This window comes from Miscanthus floridulus, chromosome 5, assembly GCF_019320115.1.
Source record: "Miscanthus floridulus cultivar M001 chromosome 5, ASM1932011v1, whole genome shotgun sequence".
NCBI lineage: Eukaryota > Viridiplantae > Streptophyta > Magnoliopsida > Poales > Poaceae > Miscanthus > Miscanthus floridulus.
In genome coordinates this window covers 16,208,728-16,228,572 of record NC_089584.1, presented here as the reverse complement: position 1 = coordinate 16,228,572, position 19,845 = coordinate 16,208,728, and the positions used below count along the sequence as shown (strand labels likewise).

The 19,845-nt window shown below is 50.3% G+C and overlaps 1 protein-coding gene across 2 annotated transcripts; it reads right to left on the bottom strand.

Moving 5' to 3' along the window:
* Positions 1–839: 839 nt before the first annotated feature.
* Positions 840–5,848, bottom strand: LOC136451627 (inner membrane protein ALBINO3, chloroplastic-like). 2 transcript variants are annotated; one of them, XM_066452319.1, is made up of 12 exons: positions 5,346–5,848; positions 4,771–4,881; positions 4,601–4,675; positions 4,414–4,474; positions 4,167–4,240; positions 3,985–4,089; positions 2,535–2,642; positions 2,343–2,446; positions 2,064–2,207; positions 1,858–1,987; positions 1,577–1,723; positions 840–1,318 (listed from the first exon to the last, which is right to left on the bottom strand). In XM_066452319.1, the coding sequence occupies exons 1-11, from the start codon at positions 5,688–5,690 to the stop codon at positions 1,616–1,618; spliced, it is 1,365 nt and encodes a 454-aa protein (XP_066308416.1). In that variant the 5' UTR covers positions 5,691–5,848; the 3' UTR covers positions 840–1,318; positions 1,577–1,615. The 2 variants fall into 2 exon arrangements, with proteins under 2 accessions (XP_066308416.1, XP_066308417.1); XM_066452320.1 differs by having other exon boundaries at positions 1,577–1,720.
* Between the last annotated feature and the right edge of the window lie 13,997 nt (positions 5,849–19,845).

Here is a 19,845-nt window from a genome sequence, read left to right as displayed (position 1 = left end):
TTCCGTTTTTTTATTTAACTTTGTACGCAAATTGTCAAAGTAAAAGCAAAGGATGGATTAACCGCTTCCGTTCAACCATAATCACCTCCATGCTCGACGTGCGTCACTGTCTGCGTAACCGAACCGAAGCGATCGAGGCGGGAGAGGGGAGAACAGTGGGCAGGTACATTGGTCGGAGCTTTTGTATGGAGCCACAGAACCGGTCTAGATGCGAGATCAAATCGAAGAAAAGAAAAAAAAAACGGTGTAGATGCATCATGGGCTCATGGCTACTGCTCGCAACTACATGGTCACCTCCATGTTATGACTTATGAGCATGACACGTACAGAGATACACACACCATTCAACGCTCTGGAGGCGAATGCCTGGGGTACGAATTCAAGTTCGAGATTTCCTCCAAGTTGTTACGTATTAGCAACAAACTTTGAATGAAAGAAGTACAAACGTGTGTCAAAGTTGAATTCAGACATCCTCATTCGACACAATACCTTAGGACCAAGTTGTTGAGGAAAACTTTTTTTTAAAAAAATGGCATAACAATTAGCAGCAAAAATTGATCGCCAAAAGACGAGGAACTCCGAACTCCAAACTCGGATGGGCGTGCGTGGTTGCGCAACAATTTCGTCATCGCCGATTAAAGTGGCCATACCATTATACTATTTTTGCAAATCCTGTAGAAATAATGGTTATGATTATTCTGCACCTATGAGCAACAGATGCGACGGCTGCAGTTGAGCACACCAACCCCTGGGGTCTCTCAAGCCAAGCCTGCCTCTTCGCTGTCTCAGACACAACACAACACTCCCACTACAGAAAGTAGGGTATCATAACTGTAAAGAACCAAATGCATACTGCTGCCTGTATTGCGCAAGTTCATTTTCTAAACAATTCTGACAGGTTGAATTAAACTGATTTGTATGACTGGATGGTTGTCAGCTTGCGCAATATACCCTCCAAAGTCCAAACAATGGTTTATTAGGTTACAAGAGGAAAACAAATACAACACATATGAATGATATCCAGATTCTGCCCAATTTTGGAACCCAACTTGTAACGAATACACCAGAGTATCTTATCTACTTCTACAGATTCCTGTCTCTCTGCTTGTGCATATACCCGACTCCTGTTCTCCTGACCATTACCCTCAGGCCTAGCATATAGTCATATACTGAGCTACTTTCATTGCATAGCTTAGCAGCAAATACCTGTGACCCCGGAAATTGTTTATCTGTCTGCACCTCAAATATAGGCCTCCAACAGACCACCAAAACTGTCTCCGAGATCAACTGTGGCACCTAACTGGTCAACTGAATTAACCTGCAATAGCAAACTATTATTATGTACCCTTTCTTCCAAAAAGAAGAATAATAAAAAGTTCAATTATTGGTTAGTTTTATATAATTTGGAAGTGACCGTTAAGTTTTTGCTTTTCTGTTTAGAGGAGTTTCAAGAAAATTTCAATTTACTGAAAAAGGAACAGTAGGAACCATCTATGAATTTTGCAGAACAGAGAAGTTCAACCCTGGTTCTTTGTGACAGATTTATCATGAACAATACCTGAGGAATAGCACTTACCAGTTGTGACAAAAATTGCATCCAATTAGGCTGTAACGATTACTGCACCATGCGCTTCCTCTTCGATCTTTTGCCCTTCTTCCCTGAGTAGCTTGGAAGTTTCTTGTCACTGCCAGTACTCGATGCTTCCTCCACAGGCCCTCCCTGCTGTCAGGATTACATGAGTAACAGAGGATGAATTTCACATTTTTTTTAGGAGCTGTAGGGACAAGGAGTGTTTTTCAATATGACTAGCCTCACAACCGCCCAACTATAATAATGAAAAAAAGGGTGAAGAGTACCTCTTCTGTGGTCTCATCATCTAACTCTTCATCCTCCATGTCATATGTTGATGACGATGCATTTGAATCTCCTGCAGCAAGTGCTTTGCTGGGTTTTCTCCTGTTCTCTTCTTCTTTTAGCTGCCTAAACCTGCTTGTGAGATTGTATGTGAAAATTATAGCCAAGACAGAAGAGGTTTAAGCATCAAAATGAAGTTCAAAGGCACCTCTCTCCAGCTGGTTGAGCATTAGAGCATTTTGCTCGTCCTGCTGTAATTATCCCACTACCTCCCTCACTCACTACAGGCTTCGCTCCACCCATTTTCCGTAACCACACTTGCTGGGCTGTGCTGAGGACATTGTTTGTAAGCCTAATGGAAAACATGGAGTCAATACAAAATAACCGTGGATTTGATTGGTAATTTGATTGTAAAATTCAGTGAGCAGGGAAGGGGTTGTGAACTCATGATCTTGTATGAAGCAATAAAAGAGACTGATGCACATACCAATAAATAGACAATCCTGATGGCACTGACAAAGAGAACCAGCCAATCATAAATGGAAGAAATTTCAAAATGAGCAGTGTGTTCTTCTGTGATGGGTCATCACTCTGCGGCAGACCATAGATCACAAGTTAAGCCATGGCAGTGTATAATTGCCACTATAACCAATGAAAGAATATACAGGGAAGCATTCACCTGAGGTGGCTTCATGATCTCCATAGAGACATACTGAGAAGCAACAAGTAGCACAGGCAATACAAGGTAGCATATCGTGTCATGCCAGCCTAGCGGAGGATGACCATCCTGCATAATTTGGTTGAGATGTTAACTATATTTTAGGCATTTAGCATATCTGCATACCACAATCATGAAAGCTTATAGACCCTTGTATAGTCAGGCTCTGATATACAATAATAATAAAATTGCTGCATGGCCAACTATTTCAGCCATGGTGCTAAAGAGGCAATGGAATTTAAATTATGCACCATGGTTATCAAGGCGGTAAGGCGAGGCGTGGCGACTGACTACTGCCTTACACTTAAGCGACTAAAGCGTGAGGCAAGGTGACGCCTTAAGAATGTAAGGAAAACTTTAAATAGCAGGTTAGAGCAGTAGATGATGAAGAAAAAAGAAGGGAAAAAGGAAAATAAAATAGGAGTAAGAAATGGGCTGGCCCAGTCCATCAGGCAGCCCATGTGCCCCTCCCCCTCCTGGCGTGGCTTCATCTAGAAAGCTTTCCATCTCTCAAACTCCCGATCCCTGCAGTGCCATTCCGCTTCTGCCAGGATGCACTGCTCTGCTTTCCTCCGCCCCTCTCCAGATGCACTGCTCTGCTCAGTGCTCTTAGATCGACAGCTGCCGCCGTTCTTGAGGGGGAAGAGGGCACAGCCGCACGGCTCGGCAGCAGGCGGGCGGTAACATCTCCCTGCGGCGGGGAGGAATGCGTTGGCGCGGGTGAGCTGCAGCTTCCTGTTCCTCTCCCGCTCACTCGGCAGCAGGTGGGCGGCAACATCTCCCGGCGGCGGGGCAGAATGCATCGGCACAGGTGTCCCTCCCTCCCCCCCTCCCTCCCCCTCCCCTTCCCTCCGCCTCTCTCCCTCTCCCTCTCCCTCCCCCTCCCCCTCCCCCTCCCCCTCTCCCCCTCCCCCTCTCCCTCTCCCTCTCTCTCTCGTGTTCTCTTTCTCCCCCGCACTCGCTCTCTCTTGATTTTTGCCGCCGTTCTCCATGGATCTCACTTTTTTCCCGCCCAGATCACTCAAATGCCGCACACCACAATCGATTTGGCACGATTCGGATGCCGACGTTTTTTGGACGCCTTGTCTGTAACCGTAAGGCGGACGCCACACAGATCTAAGGCGAGTCATCTGCTGTGGCGTCGTGCGTGCAGTGCTTTGGCGCTTAAGCAACACCTTAATAACACTGTTAGTCACATGGGAAAGCTTTTGTTTGTTTGAATGCCATCGAATGTGCTTCCTATCTAACTATGAAAAGAAACATGCCACTGTTCCAACACATCAGTATGATCTAAATTGAGTACAATGTTGCAACATGCTAGTATGATCACTCAAGTGCAATAGATCAAACTATTTTTCAGAACCAGGAATTGAACAACAAATTTATATGTTAATGAGATGAATTTCAATACCACAAATGGGAAGAGCCACGAAATTCCAGAACCACTTTGCCGAGCTGCAATTGTTGTAGGACCTCCCAGTGACGGAATCCAGAAAAATCCTTCTGTGAACAGCCCCTTCATGCCATAGAAGACACTCAGCCCAAAAAGCCACCCTTAATCAAGCAAGCTTAAAGCAGTTGGACTAAACTTACCTCATTTGCTACATTTGAAAGTGCCTGGTAAAGACCAATCCATACAGGTATTGTTGCCAATGTTGGAAAACATCCTGTCAGAAAAAAAGTATAATATCATGATGATGCTGTCATAAAAGCACGGTTTTGCAAGGCAGAGAGGACTATATCAGAAAGAAAAAAACTATGACAAGAAAGGATTCCTATTCAGAAACCAAGCACAAAATAAAATAGTCAGTATGGTTTAGGAGGGAAAAATTCAAGCAACCTGCTAAAGGGTTGACACCAGCTTGCCTATATAACCGAGCAGTCTCTAGCTGTATCCTTTCCTAATAAGAATTATATAGAAGCAGGAAATCAAAATACACAAAAGAAAAGAATTTAAAAAAGGTAAGGCCAAAATAAGCTTGTAAGGAGCATGATCGATGATTGAAATGGCCAACAGCTATCCAAACCTGGTTGCCTGCATATCTCTGCTGGATTGCCTTAATCTGCGGCTGTAAATTCTGCATTGCCAGAGTTGATTCCACCTAAAATAGATGACAAGCACAGCAATCAATCCACCAAATCCATAACCAGGAACCAGAGACGGGACAGGTTTATTCAAATATCTTGGAACATTCACCTGCTGTTTGGTTAGAGGCAACGTCACCACCTTAACAATGATAGTGAGCAGAATGATGGCAAACCCGTAGGCGTATGGCACATGGACTGCAGAGAGACCATCCTTGAGCACCTGTATGGTGAGACTCAGATAGTATCAGCATTTCAATGCTTTCAGTGTTATGAAACTTAGCATTCTAACTAGTGAACTATGAGTATGACACCATATAACTCCGAAACTCTACCATTTCCAGTTTAAACCCTTGGAGGCAAAATGCCTCCCTAAACCCATGTAGAACTGCACAAGCTTCCTGAACACCCATTTCTATCTCTAAGAAGCCCTAATGAACACTACCAATTGGTAAAAGGACCAAACATTGCTGCCTACTGACCAATGTTGTGGCGAGTTCACAAAGACAAGAGCATGGAAGCTCAAGACTAGCAGTGTACACTGTACACACCCTCAGTGCTCACCCTCGACTCTCCAGGAAGTCCCACTTCCACAACTCATAATTCGGGCGCGATTCAATTCTCCGCAGAAAGAATCTGGTAAGTGGCAGCAGCCGCGGGCCCGTCCATTGACTAGGCAATCATTACCTTGAGCACGACCTCGAGGGCCTCGGAGATGAAGCCGAACCAGCCGCCGTTCTTCTGGACCGCCGCAGCCGCCTGGTCGGCGTCGCCCCCCGCGCCCGCAGCGGCGTCCACCGCGGCGACCGTGGCGTCGGCGAGCGTGTAGAGCGCCGCCTCGGCGCGCTCCAGCGCGGCCTGGAGGTGGGGCCCGCCGACGGAGTCGAGCCCGTGCAGGCCCGCCCTCACCGCGCACGCGGAGGCGGCGCGCCGCGGCCGGAGCGGCGGGAGCAGCAGCGGCCTGCTCCGGCCGCCCCCGGCGGCGCGGGGCAGCGCGGAGAGGAGCGAGGAGGAGAGCAGCGCCTTGGCCATCGCCGCGGGGAGGGGATGGCTCGGGGAGTGAGGTGGGGTTTAGGGTTAGGGTTTCATGCACGGGGAGGGAACGCGTGGCGAGGGGGGAGGCTGTGGTGGCGGTGGCGGTGGGAGGTGGGAGCGAGAGGTGGAGAGGACGGGAGCGCGGAGGAGAGGAAGACGAGGTGTGGAGCTTGAAGGTGGGGGACGCTTTTATTATCCGCTTATAGGCGCTCGTGGACTCGGTGCACCGCCACTACGGTTCAGTTCACTGTTATCTGAATTTTAGTGCAGTCAGTGGCCTATCTGCAGCTGAGCTCAGGGTGTGTTTAGTTATCCAAAATACAAACTTTGATACTATGTAAAAAGAAAATTTTCCGTCACATCAAACTTGCGGTATATACATGGAGTACTAAATATTGACGAAATCAAAAACTAATTGCACAGTTTGGTTGTACTTTGCGAGACAAACGTTTTGAGCCTAATTAGTCAACAATTGGACAATTATTACCAAATACAAACGTAATGCTACAGTACACTACGTCGCCACAGTGACGGCGCCAACTTTGGCCAACTAAACAAGGGCTCAGTACTCTACTCAGTTCAGTTCGTTGCCCTCTGAACTCCTGTTCACTAATGTACTCCGTATCTGATTAGCATCAAATACGTAATGTGATAAGGCTATCAGAGCATCATATATAATTTGAATCTCGGTCCAGATTTCAATGGGTCCTTTTTAGGGATGAAAACGGATCGGATACGGACGGATATCACCGATATTACATTTGTTTTCATATTTCTGTCCGGATTCGGATTCGAATACGGATAGTGTCAACTATGTCGGATAGGATACGATTGGATATCGACATCATAAATATGCGATTTGAGTATTCGGATATGGATACGGTATCGGATATTGGATATCCGGACTCGGATACGGACAGATCTCAACCCCTCTAAACGGATTCGGTTTCGAATACGGTCGGAAAATATCCGTACCGTTTTCATCCCTAGTCCTTTTAGGGCTTCTTCTCTCTGTAGTCATGGCGTCTAAAGCAAGCTCTGGCTGCTCAATGCATGAAGGATATGTTTGATGAGCTATGACTAATTCAAGAGTTTGTTTAATTCCACTAGTGCTAATAATTAGTAGCTAAAATAAATACTAGTAAATCCAAACAAGGCTGTTAATAGAGCAGCTAACTACTCCATCCATTCTAAATTATAACACGCTTTAGCGTTTCCAGATACATTCCTTTTTACTATATATCCTAGATTAAGTGTACACCTAAGTGCATAGCCAAACTATGTATCCAAAAACCCAAAACATTTTATAATTTGAAATGGAGGAAGATTTAGCTAAAGGGTTATTCACTATTAGTTTCTTAAGTAGGTTTGGGACTACTAATAGGTTTGAGCTTCTCCATCCATCAATTAGGGCCTTGTTTAGATGCTATCTAAATTCCAAGTTTTTTTACTCTCTCTCCATCACATCAATTTTTAGCCGTTTGCATGGAGTATTAAATGTAGGTAAAAAAATAACTAATTACACAGTTTAGTTGGAAATCATGAGATGAATCTTTTGAGCCTAGTTGGTCCACGATTGGACAATATTTACCAAATAAGATGAAAATAGTACTATTCATCGGGTTCACTTTTTTTGCAAAGTGAACGAGGCCTAGCAATCTATTAGCATGTGGACCCAAACAACCCTGACTAATAATTAGCTAGCTAACTATTAGTACTAGTAAAATCCAAACATACCATCTCTAACTAAAAATTAGTCCGCTAAAATTAAGCAAGCTAAAACAGTTATGGAATGTTGATATATAGATCTCTAGTGTCGGTGTTTTGAGTTACCACCGACGAGTAAATTTCTAGTATTGCGCGTTTAGTTTAGATGGTGTGCTTAGAGGACACGAGGTTTATACTGGCTCGGGCAGTAAGTCCCTACGTCCAGTTTGTCGCTGCTGCTCGTGTTACTAGCACTGAAAGTTTGTAGTAGGGGTTACAAACAGGCGAGAGAGAGAGAGACATGTCCTAAGTCTCTAGTGAAATGAGTGAAAGGGTGTTGAGAGCTCGGTTGCTGCTCTTGTGTGTGTCTGGATCTGATCGGTTCGGGGTCGGATCGGATCGGTCCTCGATGGGTCGATCACTTCCATGGGACGCCCTGCTTTCCCTTTTATAGGCCAAGAGAAAGCATGGGTTACAGCGGAGGAAAAGAGAAGAATGAGAGGGGGGGAGAGAGAGAGAGAGAGAAAGTCCTTCAGGATTGTCGGGTCCTTCTTATCCTTCATGCAGGTCCCGCCGACCTTGTAGATGTCAACAGGGACAGCTCCACGTCGTGGCCCTGTCCGTCACTAGCGCCATGCGTAGGCATCGTCTGTCGGTCATGGTGTTCCATTCTATCACAGCGGATGTCGTGGTAAGCTGACGCGCCTGTTAGTGTTCGTACGGGAGTTAGGCATAACAGCACCGGTACGCCCGACACTATTCTTGATGTGAATCCTCAGGCATGGCCCATCATGGCCACGGGTTACATTGGAGCATGTCGGTCTCTTCCTTGGTGTTAGAGCTTTGACCTAGGCCCATATGCCTGGACCTAGAGTGGTTGGCGGTGGTATGGGACCTCGTCGAACGAGCCGGAGCCCACGGCCTCAGGGTCAGGCGAGGCAAAGCACAAACCCAAGGGTCGGACAAGGCGGAGCCTATGGCCTTAGGGTCGGGCGAGGCGAAGCCCATAGCCTTGGGGTCAGGCGAAGCGGAGTCCACGGCCCCGGGGTTGGGCGAGGCGGAGCCCTCCCCTAGAGGTCGGACGAGGCGGAGCATGAGCACCTAGGGGTCAATTGGAGCTGTAATCGCACTCTTGACTGCTCAGATGAATCAATGTTGATGACCATTAGCTCCTCCTCTTCAGGTACCCTAATATTGGTGCTTGACAGTAGCCCCTAAGCCTGTAGAGGAGTAGAATACTTCTTCGAAGGCTTTTTCGAATGGGAGGACTCTGAGGGCCTTGGCCTTCTTTCATCACCAACGGCATGTCCTTCCCTTTCGTTGTGATTGGAACCTTCGGGGGTCTGTTGTTCTGCGATCACGCATTCGGTCTCCTTGTAAGTCCAACTTTCCTCGAGCCCCCGCGCATAGCAGGGGTCTAGTCGAGGGTCGTCTCATCTTTGTGATCGTCACCCCGCCCGTGGTTTTCGCAACCAGAGGGGTTGAGCTAACGTCACTTGCCTCGATGGCTCAAGTGACGCGCTCAGTGAGCTCGCTAACGGGCATGTACGAGTGGAATCTGGGTCCGTCGTTTGTGACGGGTCGACATAGCCCTCATGTGGCATTCCATTGCTCCTTAACTCACCTCTTGGTAGATGCCTAAGTCATTCCGGAGACCGACTCAGGTGGCCCGCTAGCCTCCCCTCGATGGAGATTATGTGGGCTTGGCTCGAGGTTAGGATCAAACGAGAAGGTCAAGATGACCCTATCCACTTCTGAGCGGGTCGGGCAAGGACGCTGGGGCTCATCTACGTTTTCTCCCCTGGCTCTGTTTGATGCAAGGCGGTCTCGAGCCCTTCATGGGCCGGCCTTCGAACCTCGGTCTGTTGGATTCTCGAGTTGGGGTCGGGCGGCTCAAGCCCTCGATCCCCGTTAGGCTCAGTAGGGGCCAACCGAGTTTCATGCATCACTCCATCCATGGTTTCCGCAACCGGAGGGGTTGAGCTAACGACTCTTGCCTCGATGGCTCGAGTGTCGCACTCGGTAAGCTCGCTAACGGGTATGTCCGAGTAGAATCTGGGTCTATCATTCATGATGGGGTCGGCATAGCCCTCATGTGGCATTCCACTATTCCTTAACCCGCCTCTTGGCAGATGCCCGAGTCATTCCAGAGACCAACTCAGGTGGCCCGCTTGCCTCTCCTCGATGGAGATTCTGTGGGCTTGGCTCGAGGTTAGGATCGAATGAGAAGGTCGAGATGACCTTGTCCGCTTCTGAGCGGGTCGAGCAAGGGCCACTGGGGCTCATCTGTATTTTCTCCCCTAGCTCTATTTGACGCGAGACAGCCTCGAGCCCTTCGTGGGCCAGCCTTCAAACCTCGGTCAGTCGCCGCTCATATCGAATAAGACGATTACCGCTTCGTGACGCAGCACGAAGCGTTGTGATGCAATAATTGCATATGCGATGCTTGGATGTATGTGATGAATGTATGGATTAATGTATGAATGCGTACATGAGAATAGATGAATGAATGGTCATACATTAAAAAAGTAGAACGGGGGTTGGTAAAGTTAACTCGATGGCTCAAGTGACGGAATCGGGGAGCTCTTATCGGATATGTTTGAGTGGGATCTAGGTCCATCGTTCATGATGGAGTCGACATAACCCACCTAGAGCATCGTGCTGCTCTTTACCCATCTCTCGGCAGCGGCCCACGCCATCTGATCGACTTGGGCGACCTGCTGGCCTCTCCTCGATGGAGATTCCGCAGGTGGGCCCCTCTAAACCTTTCCAGGGAAGACGGAGGCTAAGCTCAAGGTGCGGGGACAAAACTTTGATCATGCTGGTGAGCAAAAATGTCATAGCCACTGGGGCATAGGTTTCTTGCGGTCCGACTAGTTTACTCAGAGTTTGTTTTCGCACACCTTGCCTCTAGGTTTTAACATCAGAAAGGGTCGGGCATAGAGAATGTCTACCGAATAGACACTCTTGCCAGCCCCCCGAGTGAGGCCTGACCCCTTGCTGTTGCTAGGGTCGAGGGCTTGATAGCAAAATTAATAAGAGAAAACGTGCGTAAATTAAGGGTGACCCATCTCTCGGCAGCGGTCCAAACTGTCCGATCGACTTGGGTGACCCGTTGGCACAGAACTTACCTTGATGGCATGAGTGATGGGTTCATGGGGCTCTTACCGGATATGTCCGAGTGGAATCTGGATCCGTCGTTCATGACGGTGTCAGAATAACCCGCATGGGGCATCCTACTGCTCCTTACCCATCTCTCGGTAGCGGCCAAGCCCCCTAAGAATAACCCACATGGGGCATCCTACTTGTGTGACCCGCTGACATAGGACTTACCTATGGAGATAGAGGATGAGATCATCCTCCCTAAGAAATTAGTTAGGCAGATACGCCAGACGGCGAACTTGTATTAAGTGGACAAGCTCTTAAATTTTGTTATGGCGTAACATATTTTTAGCCCTTCTCCCCTTTTCGTATAAAAAGGTTAGTGTGTTTCGACCCTTTCCGTCATTAAGGCCATAAAGCTCGAGGTGCGGGTGAACAAACTCTAATCCCGCTGGTGAGCAAAAACACCATAGCCACTGGGACGTAGGTTTCTTACAGTCCGACCAGTTTTACTCAGCGTTCGTTTCTGCAACCCTAGCTTGTAGGTCTCAACATGAGAGAGTCGGGAATGGAGAATGTTTGCTAGGTGGACATACTCTTAGACGCGTACTAACTCTTTTTGTAGTTAAGGCCTAAAAAGCTTTGGGTGCAGAAAAAACTCTGATCATGCTGGTGAGCAAAAATGTTGCAACCACTGGGGCGTAGGTTTCTTGTAGTCTGACCAGTTTTACTCAGTGTTCGTTTCCGCGACCCTCTCTTTTGGGTCTTAACGTGAGAAAGGGTCGGGCGTAGAGAATGTCTACCGGATAGATATGCTCTTATTAACCCCCGAGTGAGAAAGGGTCGGGTGTCACTAAAGATCAGGGAGTCAATAGCAAAACTGATAAGAGAAGTGTGCGTATATTAAGGGTAAAAGCGACATAGCTGCTCGATGTTTCAGGCATTGACGAAGACTTCACCGTCAATGGTCTTGAGCATGTTGGTGCCTGGTCGGAGCACCTCCACGATAACGTATGGTCCCTCCCACATTAGAGAGAGCTTTGTGGTGGTTCTTGTTGTTCTAGACGAGGCGAAGCACCAGGTCCCCGACGTTGAAGACCCAACCCCACACTCGACGGCTATGGTACTGGTGTAACGTTTGCTGGTACCTAGCCGAGCGGAGGAGGGAAACGTCGCGCGCTTCATCTAGCTGGTCCATGGCATCCTCGAGGGATGCCTTGGCTCCCTGTTTATCATACGCTCTGACCCTTAGTGCTCTATAGTTGAGGTCAGTCGGGAGGACAGCCTCAGAACCGTAGACCATGAAGAATGGCGTGTAGCTGGTGGCCTGGCTAGGGGTCGTCCATAGGCTCCAAAGCATCGCGGGAAGTTTCATGACCCATCATCCGCCAAACTTATTCAACTAGTTGAAGATCCTAGGCTTGAGGCCTTGTAGGACCATGTCGTTCACGTGCTCGACCTGCCCATTCGTGCGGGGGTGAGCCACGGTGGCCCAATCGATGGAGAATCAGAGGAACTTTTTTCCAGTGAACTATGTGCCGTTGTCCGTGATAATAGAGTTCGGGACTCCAAATCGATGGACGATGTCAAGGAAGAATAGCACAGCTTGCTCGGACTTGATCGTGGAGATCAGTCGAGCCTCTACCTACTTTGTAAACTTGTCTACGGTGACAAGCAAGTGCGTATAGCCCCTAAGCGCCCCTTTGAGAGGTCCAACTAGATCGAGCCCCCAGACCACAAACAGCCACGTGATGGGGATCATCTGGAGTGCTTGGGCCAGCAGGTGGGTTTGTTGAGCATAGTATTGATACCCTTCATAGGTGCGCACAATATGTTCAGCGTCAGCTACCACAGTCGGCCAGTAGAAGCCTTGTCGAAACATGTTTCCGACCAGGGTTCTAGGCACGGCATGGTGACCGCAGACCCCACCGTGGATATCACCCAGCAGCTGCTTCCCTTGTTCGATGGGGATGCAGCGCTGTAGGACCCTAGTGTGGCTTCGCCTATAGAGCTTGCCATCAATAATGGCAAAGGACTTGGCGCGATGTGCGAGCCACCGAGCCTCCATTTTGTCCATCGACAGCACCTCATGGAGGAGGTAGTCGAGGCAAGGCGCCCTCTAGTTAGCCAAAGCGTCGGACTCTATCATTGGATCCTCGTCAAGCTCTATGACTTCAGGATAGGACGGAGCCGATGGCTGGTTAGCCCCTGAGCCTAGGGCAGGCGGCTGTCACCGACTTGTTCTATCTCCTCGTAGCAGACCGAGGGTTTGTACTGATCGCTGGTGAAGACGCCTGTCGGCACTGGCTCTTGGCCAAACGCCACTTTCGCCAGTGCGTTGGCCACCTCATTGAGACGCCTCAGGATGTGATTGAGCTCGAGACCGTTGAACTTGTCCTCCGGCTGGTGGACTTCTCGATAATACATAGCTATCTTGGTGTTGTGGTAGCTTGATTCCTTCATGACTTAGTCGATGACCAGCTGGGAGTCACCCTAGACGTCAAGCCGTCGGATACCTAACTCGATGGCGATGCGCAGGCCGTTGACGAGCGCCTCATATTTGGCCACATTATTGGAGGAGGGGAAATGGATGTGAACCATGTACCTCATGCGTACCTCGAGGGGCAAAACGAAGACTAGTGTAACACCCCGGCCCAGGGCTTAATAGGATTATTAGGATACTCGTACCAATAAGTTGGAACTTTTTTTCCGAAAGCCCATCTCTTAAGAACTCCAAGGTTAAGCGTGCTTGGCCTGGAGCGATGGGTGACCGACCGGGAAGTCCTTTCCAGATGCGTATGAGTGAGGACAAAGTGCACAGAAAAGATTTGTGTGGGTCTGTGAGGGCAGTCTATATCCTAGAAAAGCTGCCAGATGTAAGCGGGCCTGGCCTTGGAGAGGCGGGACGTTACAGAATGATATCAGAGCCGACTCTCACGGTTTCATGGGCGCGTGTGTCGTAGTTGCGCAGGCATGGTGCGCATGGCTGGTGTGGATCCGACGTGGTCACACAGCATGGCACATGCGCTGGCACTGGACACACGGACGTGGCTAAGAGGGGATGTTCCTGGCTTGGGATTGATCGACGAGGACGTCGATCTCTTAAGGGGGTGAGGATGTAACACACTGGCCCAGGGCTTAATAGGATTATTAGGATACTCATACTAATAAGTTGCAACTTCTTTTCTGGAAGCCCATCTCTTAAGAACTCCAAGGTTAAGCGTGCTTGGCCTGAAGCGATGGGTGACGGACCGGGAAGTCATTCTCGGGTGCGCATGAGTGAGGATAAAGTGCACAGAAAAGACTTGTGTGGGTCTGTGAGAGCAGTCTATATCCTAGAAAAGCTGCTAGATATAAGCAGGCCCGACCTTGTAGAGGCGGGACATTACAACTAGCCCCGCGCTGGCGCCTTTCTTCATCAGCGATCCATCGAAGTACATCGTCTAGTACTCCTGGTCGATGACTGCTGGTGGCATTTGGATCTCGGTCCACTCTGTAATGAAATCAGCTAGTACTTGGGACTTGATGGCCGTCCGGGGGGCATATGAAATGCCTTGACCCATTAGCTCGAGTGCCCACTTTGGCGATTCTTCCTATGACATCCCTATTTTGGACTACCTCACCGAGAGGGAAGGACGTCACGACCATCACTGGATGTGACTCGAAGTAGTGACACAACTTACTTTTGGCGATGAGGATGGCGTATAGGAGTTTTTAGATTTGGGGGTAGCAGGTCTTAAAATAGGACAAGACCTCGCTAATGTAGTATACGAGACGCTGCACTTCGATGGTGTGTCGCTCTACAGTCAGGGTGGCACTGACCACTTGCGTGGTGGCCATGATATAGAGCAGAAGTGGTTCCCCGTCGGTCAGGGGGACCAGGACAGGGGCCTTCGTCAGAAGGTGCTTGACCATGTCAAGTGCCTCTTGGGCCTCGGGCGTCCATTCAAAATGGTCGGCCTTCTTTAGGAGCCGATAGAGGAGGAGATCTCGTTTGCCAATGCATGAGATAAAAGTGGCTAAGTGCGGTGAGGCATCCTGTAACTCGATGTACCCCCTTTATGTTCTGAACCAGGCCTATCCTCATGATGGCCGAGATCTTCTTTGGGTTGGCTTCGATGCCACGCTCAGAAACGATAAAACCTAGCAGCATACCCCTTGGGACCCCAAAAACACACTTCTCATGGTTGAGCTTGATGCCGTTTGCTCGGAGTTTCACGAAGGTCTGTTCTAGGTCGGCTATGACCTGGTCAACCCGTTTGGATTTGACCATGATGTCATCCACGTAGGCCTCAAATGTTTGCCCGATAAGGTCCCCGAAACACTTAAGCATGCAACGCTGGTACGTAGCCCCCACGTTTTAGACCAAACGACATTATAACGTAGCAGAACGATCTGAATGGGGTGATAAAAGATGTCGCGAGCTGGTCAGACTCTTTCATCATGATTTGATGGTACACGGAGTACGCGTCAAGGAAGCAAAGGGTTTCGCATCCTGAGGTCGAGTTGACTACTTGGTCTATGCATGGCAAAGGAAATAGATCCTTTGGACACGTTTTGTTGAGACCCATGCAGTCAACACACATTCTCTATTTCCCACTCTTTTTCGCACCAGAATAGGATTGGCTAACCACTTGGGGTGGTATACTTCCTTGATGAACCCGACCGCTAAAAGCTTCGCAATCTCCTCGCTGATGGCCCTATGCTTTTCCTCATCAAAAAAACACAAGCGCTGCTTCACCAGCGTGGAGCCTGGCCTGATCTTCAAGGCATGCTCGGCTACTTCTCTCGGAATGCCCGACATGTCTGAGGGTCTCCACACAAAGATATCTCTGTTGGCATAGAGGAAATCGATGAGCGCGCTTTCCTATTTGGAGGAAAGCGTGGTGCCAATGCGTACTACTTTACCCTTAGAACCATTGGTGTCTGTGAGGACCTCCTTGGCACCCTCTATAGGCTCAAAAGACCGAGCTAACCGCTTGGGGTCGGGTGCTTCTTCGGTGACCTCCTTCCTGATGCCAGCAAGCTCCTTGGAGGCGACGATTGCCGTGGCGTGTTCGCAGCACTCGACCTCGCACTCGTAGGCACGCTGGAAGGAGGTGCCGATGGTGATGACCCCGTACAGTCCCGGCATCTTTAGCTTCAGATAGGTGTAGTTGGGGACGGCCATGAACTTCGCGTAGTATGGACATCCTAGGATGGCATGGTAGGTTCCATGGAACCCGACCACCTCAAAGGTAAGGGTCTCCGTCCTATAATTGGATGGATCCCTGAAGGTGATGGACAGATCAATCTGCCCGAGTGGCACAGCTTGCTTTCCAAGCACGATGCCGTGGAAAGACGCCCTGGTCGATCGGACATGCGCTCGGTCGATGCCCATGGCGTCGAGCATTTCAACGTACATGATGTTGAGGCCACTGCCTCCATCCATCAGTACCTTGGTGAGCCGCTTTGTGCCGATGATCGGGTCAACCATGAGCGAATATAGTCCTAACTACGGGACGCTTTCTGGGTGGTCGGCCCGATCAAAGGTTATGACAGACTCCGACCATCGGAGGAAGGAAGGCGCGGCTGGCTCGGTCGTATAGACCTCACAACATGCAAGCTTCTGGCGGTGCTTGGAGTCATAGGCCGCCGACCCTCCAAAGATCATGAGGTAGCCATCTAGTGTCGAAAAGGTACCGTCTTTCCCCTCGGTGTTGTCGACGACCGGCTTGGGGTCCCCCCTATGCTCTCTCTTATTGGAGCCTCCGGGCAAGAACCGCTTCATGAGGCTACAGTCCTTGTATAGATGCTTGATGGGAAAGGCATGGTTTGGGCATGGCCCTTCGAGCAGTTTCTCGAAGTGGTTCGGGGTACCCTCGGTGGGCTTCCGACACCCCTTACGGTCGGCGGTGGCCACGAGCGAGCCCTCGCGCCACTATTTATTCTTCTTCTTGCTGGGATGGTTGGAGGCACCTTTGCCGGCATCCTCATCCTGCTTCACCTTACCCTTGAGGCGGTCGAAGATTGCTTCGACCGCCTCCTCGCCCGAGGCGTGGCTGGTGGCGATGTCGAGAAGCTCCTTGGTGGTTTGTGGGCCCTTACGTCCCAGCTTATGGACTAAGGACTTGTAGGTGGTCCTAGATAGGAAAGCTCCTATGACGTCGGCATCGGCAACGTTGGGCAGCTCGTTGCACTGTCGGGAGAAGCATTGGATGTACCCACGAAGGGTTTCCCAGCCTTCCATCGATAGTTTTTGAGATCCCATAGGTTCCCAAGACGTGCGTATGTGCCCTAGAAGTTTCCCACAAAGATCTCTTTTAGGTCCGCCCAACTTTGGATTCTGTTGGACAGAAGGTGTTCCAACCATGTTCGTGCTGAATCGGCCTTGAACAATGGAAGGTTGCAAATAGTGAAATCATCATTATCCGCTCCACCGGCTTGGCAAGCAAGTCAATAATCCTCGAGCCATAGTCTGGGGTTCGTTTTCCTAGAGTATTTCAGGATATTGGTCGGCGGTTGATACCATGGTGGGAAGACAACATTGAGGATATGTTGGCTAAAGGCCTAAGGTCCCGACAAGTTGGGGCTTGGGCTTCGATCCTCGCCGCTATCATAGTGTCCGCCATAATGAGGGTAGTAGCCGTGGCTAGCCCCCTCCCTCGTATCACCGTGGGCACACCTACGGGCATCGAGGGTGTCACGCGCATCACGGTGGCGACCGAGATGCTCACGCACGGGGACCACAGTGCACAGCCTGTCGCCTTGTGGCGCCTGGTGGGCTGATGTGTCCTTGTCGGGTTGCTCTGAGGGCGTGCACTGGCTAGAGTCAAGCTCGCATCATCAAGGACAATGAGCTCTCGATCTGCTGCACCGCTGCACGCTCGAGTAGTGTGTGAATCTCGAGATGGGCCCGATGATCCTCGAGCGTCGTGGGCCTCAGAAGCACCTGGACAAGGCCACCACAGCAGTGATGTTCTGGCTCGCCCGGGTGAAGTGCTGGGAGGGCTTCATCGTCCTCGATGATCCTCCGATTCATGTCGCAGGCTATGGCGCGCGCGCCCACCGTCTCCGTGGCGCTCGATCTCTCGCTCGAGCTCCGCACGTTCCTGCTTGAGCTGGAGTCATGCTTCCTCAAGCTCTTAGTGCCTGGACCTTCAGCTGCTCCACCCACAGGCGAGGCAGGGCCCCTGCATCCACTTCGGCCTCATCGTCAAGGTCATTCATTGGGGTAGCCTCTTCCTCATGCATGGTTTTGACGTGTCCCTCGGGGGTACCTGTCATGAAATATTCATGAGAGGGGTGATGGCTCCCCCTGCTGGAGTCAGAGCCGGAGGACGACTCCGACTCTCTTGCAAGGAGGTCATAGAAATATTCCGTGACATATTCGGTCATCCCCATGAACTCGTCGTTCATGGGGGATGGAGGAGTGCGTTGCGCCACAGGTGGCCAATGGTCTCTGCGGCGTTGCAGAGACCGGACGGGAGCGCTGTCGGGGCGCTCCAGATGAGGTATTCCGGAGAGAGCGGCTCTCCTCCGGTAAGCTGTGCCATGACATTGGCGAACGAGAAGGTGAGGTAGCGTAGGTCCTCCCAGGATGGTCGGGGTCTTAGGAAGGCACCGAGCTGGCGCTCTAACCTCATGTAGTCAAAGCCGAGGAGCTGATCGCTCCCGGGGGGCGAGCCTCCGAAGCGTACAGCTGCAACTCCTCAAGCGCCTCAGCAATCGCATCGAGGCTGGCGGAGTGGAGAGGTTGGACGGCGACGGGAGCCTACGTCAACTCTCCCTCCGTTGTGACGATGTCCCCAAAGCGCACGTTCGCGCCCGGGACCTAGCTTGCGCCGTGACTGGCCATCCAAGACCTGAAGTGGACGTCGAGACGCACAAAAGGCCCTTACCTGGTGTGCCAACTATCGGTGTTTCAAGTTACCACCGACGAGTAAATTTCTAGTATTGCACGTCTGGCTCGGATGGTGTGCTTAGAGGACACAATGTTTATACAGGTTCGGGCAAAAAGTCCCTGCATCTAGTTTGTCGCTGCTGCTCATGTTACTAGCACTGAAAGTTTATAGTAGGATTTACAAACAGGCGAGAGAGGGACATGTCCCAAGTCTCTAGTGAAAGGAGTGAAAGAATGCTGAGAGCTCGGTTGCTGCTCTTGTGTGTGTCTGGATCTGATTGGTTCAGGGTCGAATCGGATCGGTCCTCGATGGGTCGATCACTTCCATGGGACGCCTTGCTTTTCTTTTTACAGGTCAAGGAAAAGCACGGGTTACAGCGGAGGAAAAGAGAAGAATGAGAGGGAGAGAGAGAGGAAGTCCTTCAGGATCGCCGGGTCCTTATCCTTCATGCGGGTCTCGCCGACCATGTAGATGTCAACAAGGATAGCTCCACGTCGCGGCCTTGTCCGCCACTGGCGCCATGCGTAGGCGTCGTCTGTCGGTCATGGCGTTCCATTCCGTCGTAGCGAACGTCGTGGTGAGCTGACGCGCCTATCAGTGTTCGTACGGGGGTTAGGCAGAACAGCACCGGTACGTTCGGCGTTGTTCTTGATGTGAATCCTCCGGCATGGCCACAGGTTACATCGGGGCGTGCCGGTCTCTTCCTTGGTGTCAGAGCTTTGACCCAGATCCATACGACTGGACCTAGAGTGGTTGGCGGCGGTACGGGACCCCGTCGGACAACCCGGAGCCCGCGGCCTCGGGGTCGGGCGAGGCGGAGCCCTCTCCCAGAGGTCGGGCAAGACGGAGCGCAAACCCAAGGGTCGGGCGAGGCGGAGCCCCGCGGCCTTGGGGTCGGGCGAAGCGGAGGCCGCGGCCCCGGGGTCGGACGAGGCGGAGCCCGCACACCTGAGGGTCTTTTGGAGCTATAGTTGCGCTCTTAACTACTCAGATGAATCAATGTTGATGACCATTAGCTCATCCTTTTCGGATACCCTAGTATTAGTTTCCGACACTTAGCCAAGGATTAGCGTGCCCTCAATTTTTTGTATCTCTCTCACCTAGATTATCCCCATCTTCAGTTCCTCTCTCCCATATATGAGGTAAAAGTGACTTTTCTCAGCTATTAGCCCTCGATAGCCAACTGATGGCCTAGCAACTAGTTGAGCTCTTAGATAAAAATTGCCCCTTCATTCCAAATTATAAGACGTTTTAACATTTTTAGATATATTCTTTTCATTACATATGTGAACTTAGTGTATATCAAATACATAGTAAAAACTATGTATCTAGAAAAGTCAAAATGTCATATGTAGATTCAAAAAAAAAATGTCATATGTATCTAGCAGCACCAAGCAAGGCTCCTAGGAGCGGCACCAAACGAAAGCTAAGACCTCAAACTGGCCCTGAGTCATCCTTCT

What these genes read in the sequence shown, in the direction of transcription:
- LOC136451627 (XM_066452319.1), bottom strand. Translation starts at nt 5,690, where the DNA reads ATGGCCAAGGCGCTGCTCTCCTCCTCGCTCCTCTCCGCGCTGCCCCGC. An exon ending in TGCCTCTAACCAAACAGCAG is followed by an intron (nt 4,676 to 4,770) that starts GTGAATGTTCCA and finishes CATCTATTTTAG; the next exon opens with GTGGAATCAACTCTGGCAAT. An exon ending in TGGTGTCAACCCTTTAGCAG is followed by an intron (nt 4,241 to 4,413) that starts GTTGCTTGAATT and finishes TTTTTCTGACAG; the next exon opens with GATGTTTTCCAACATTGGCA.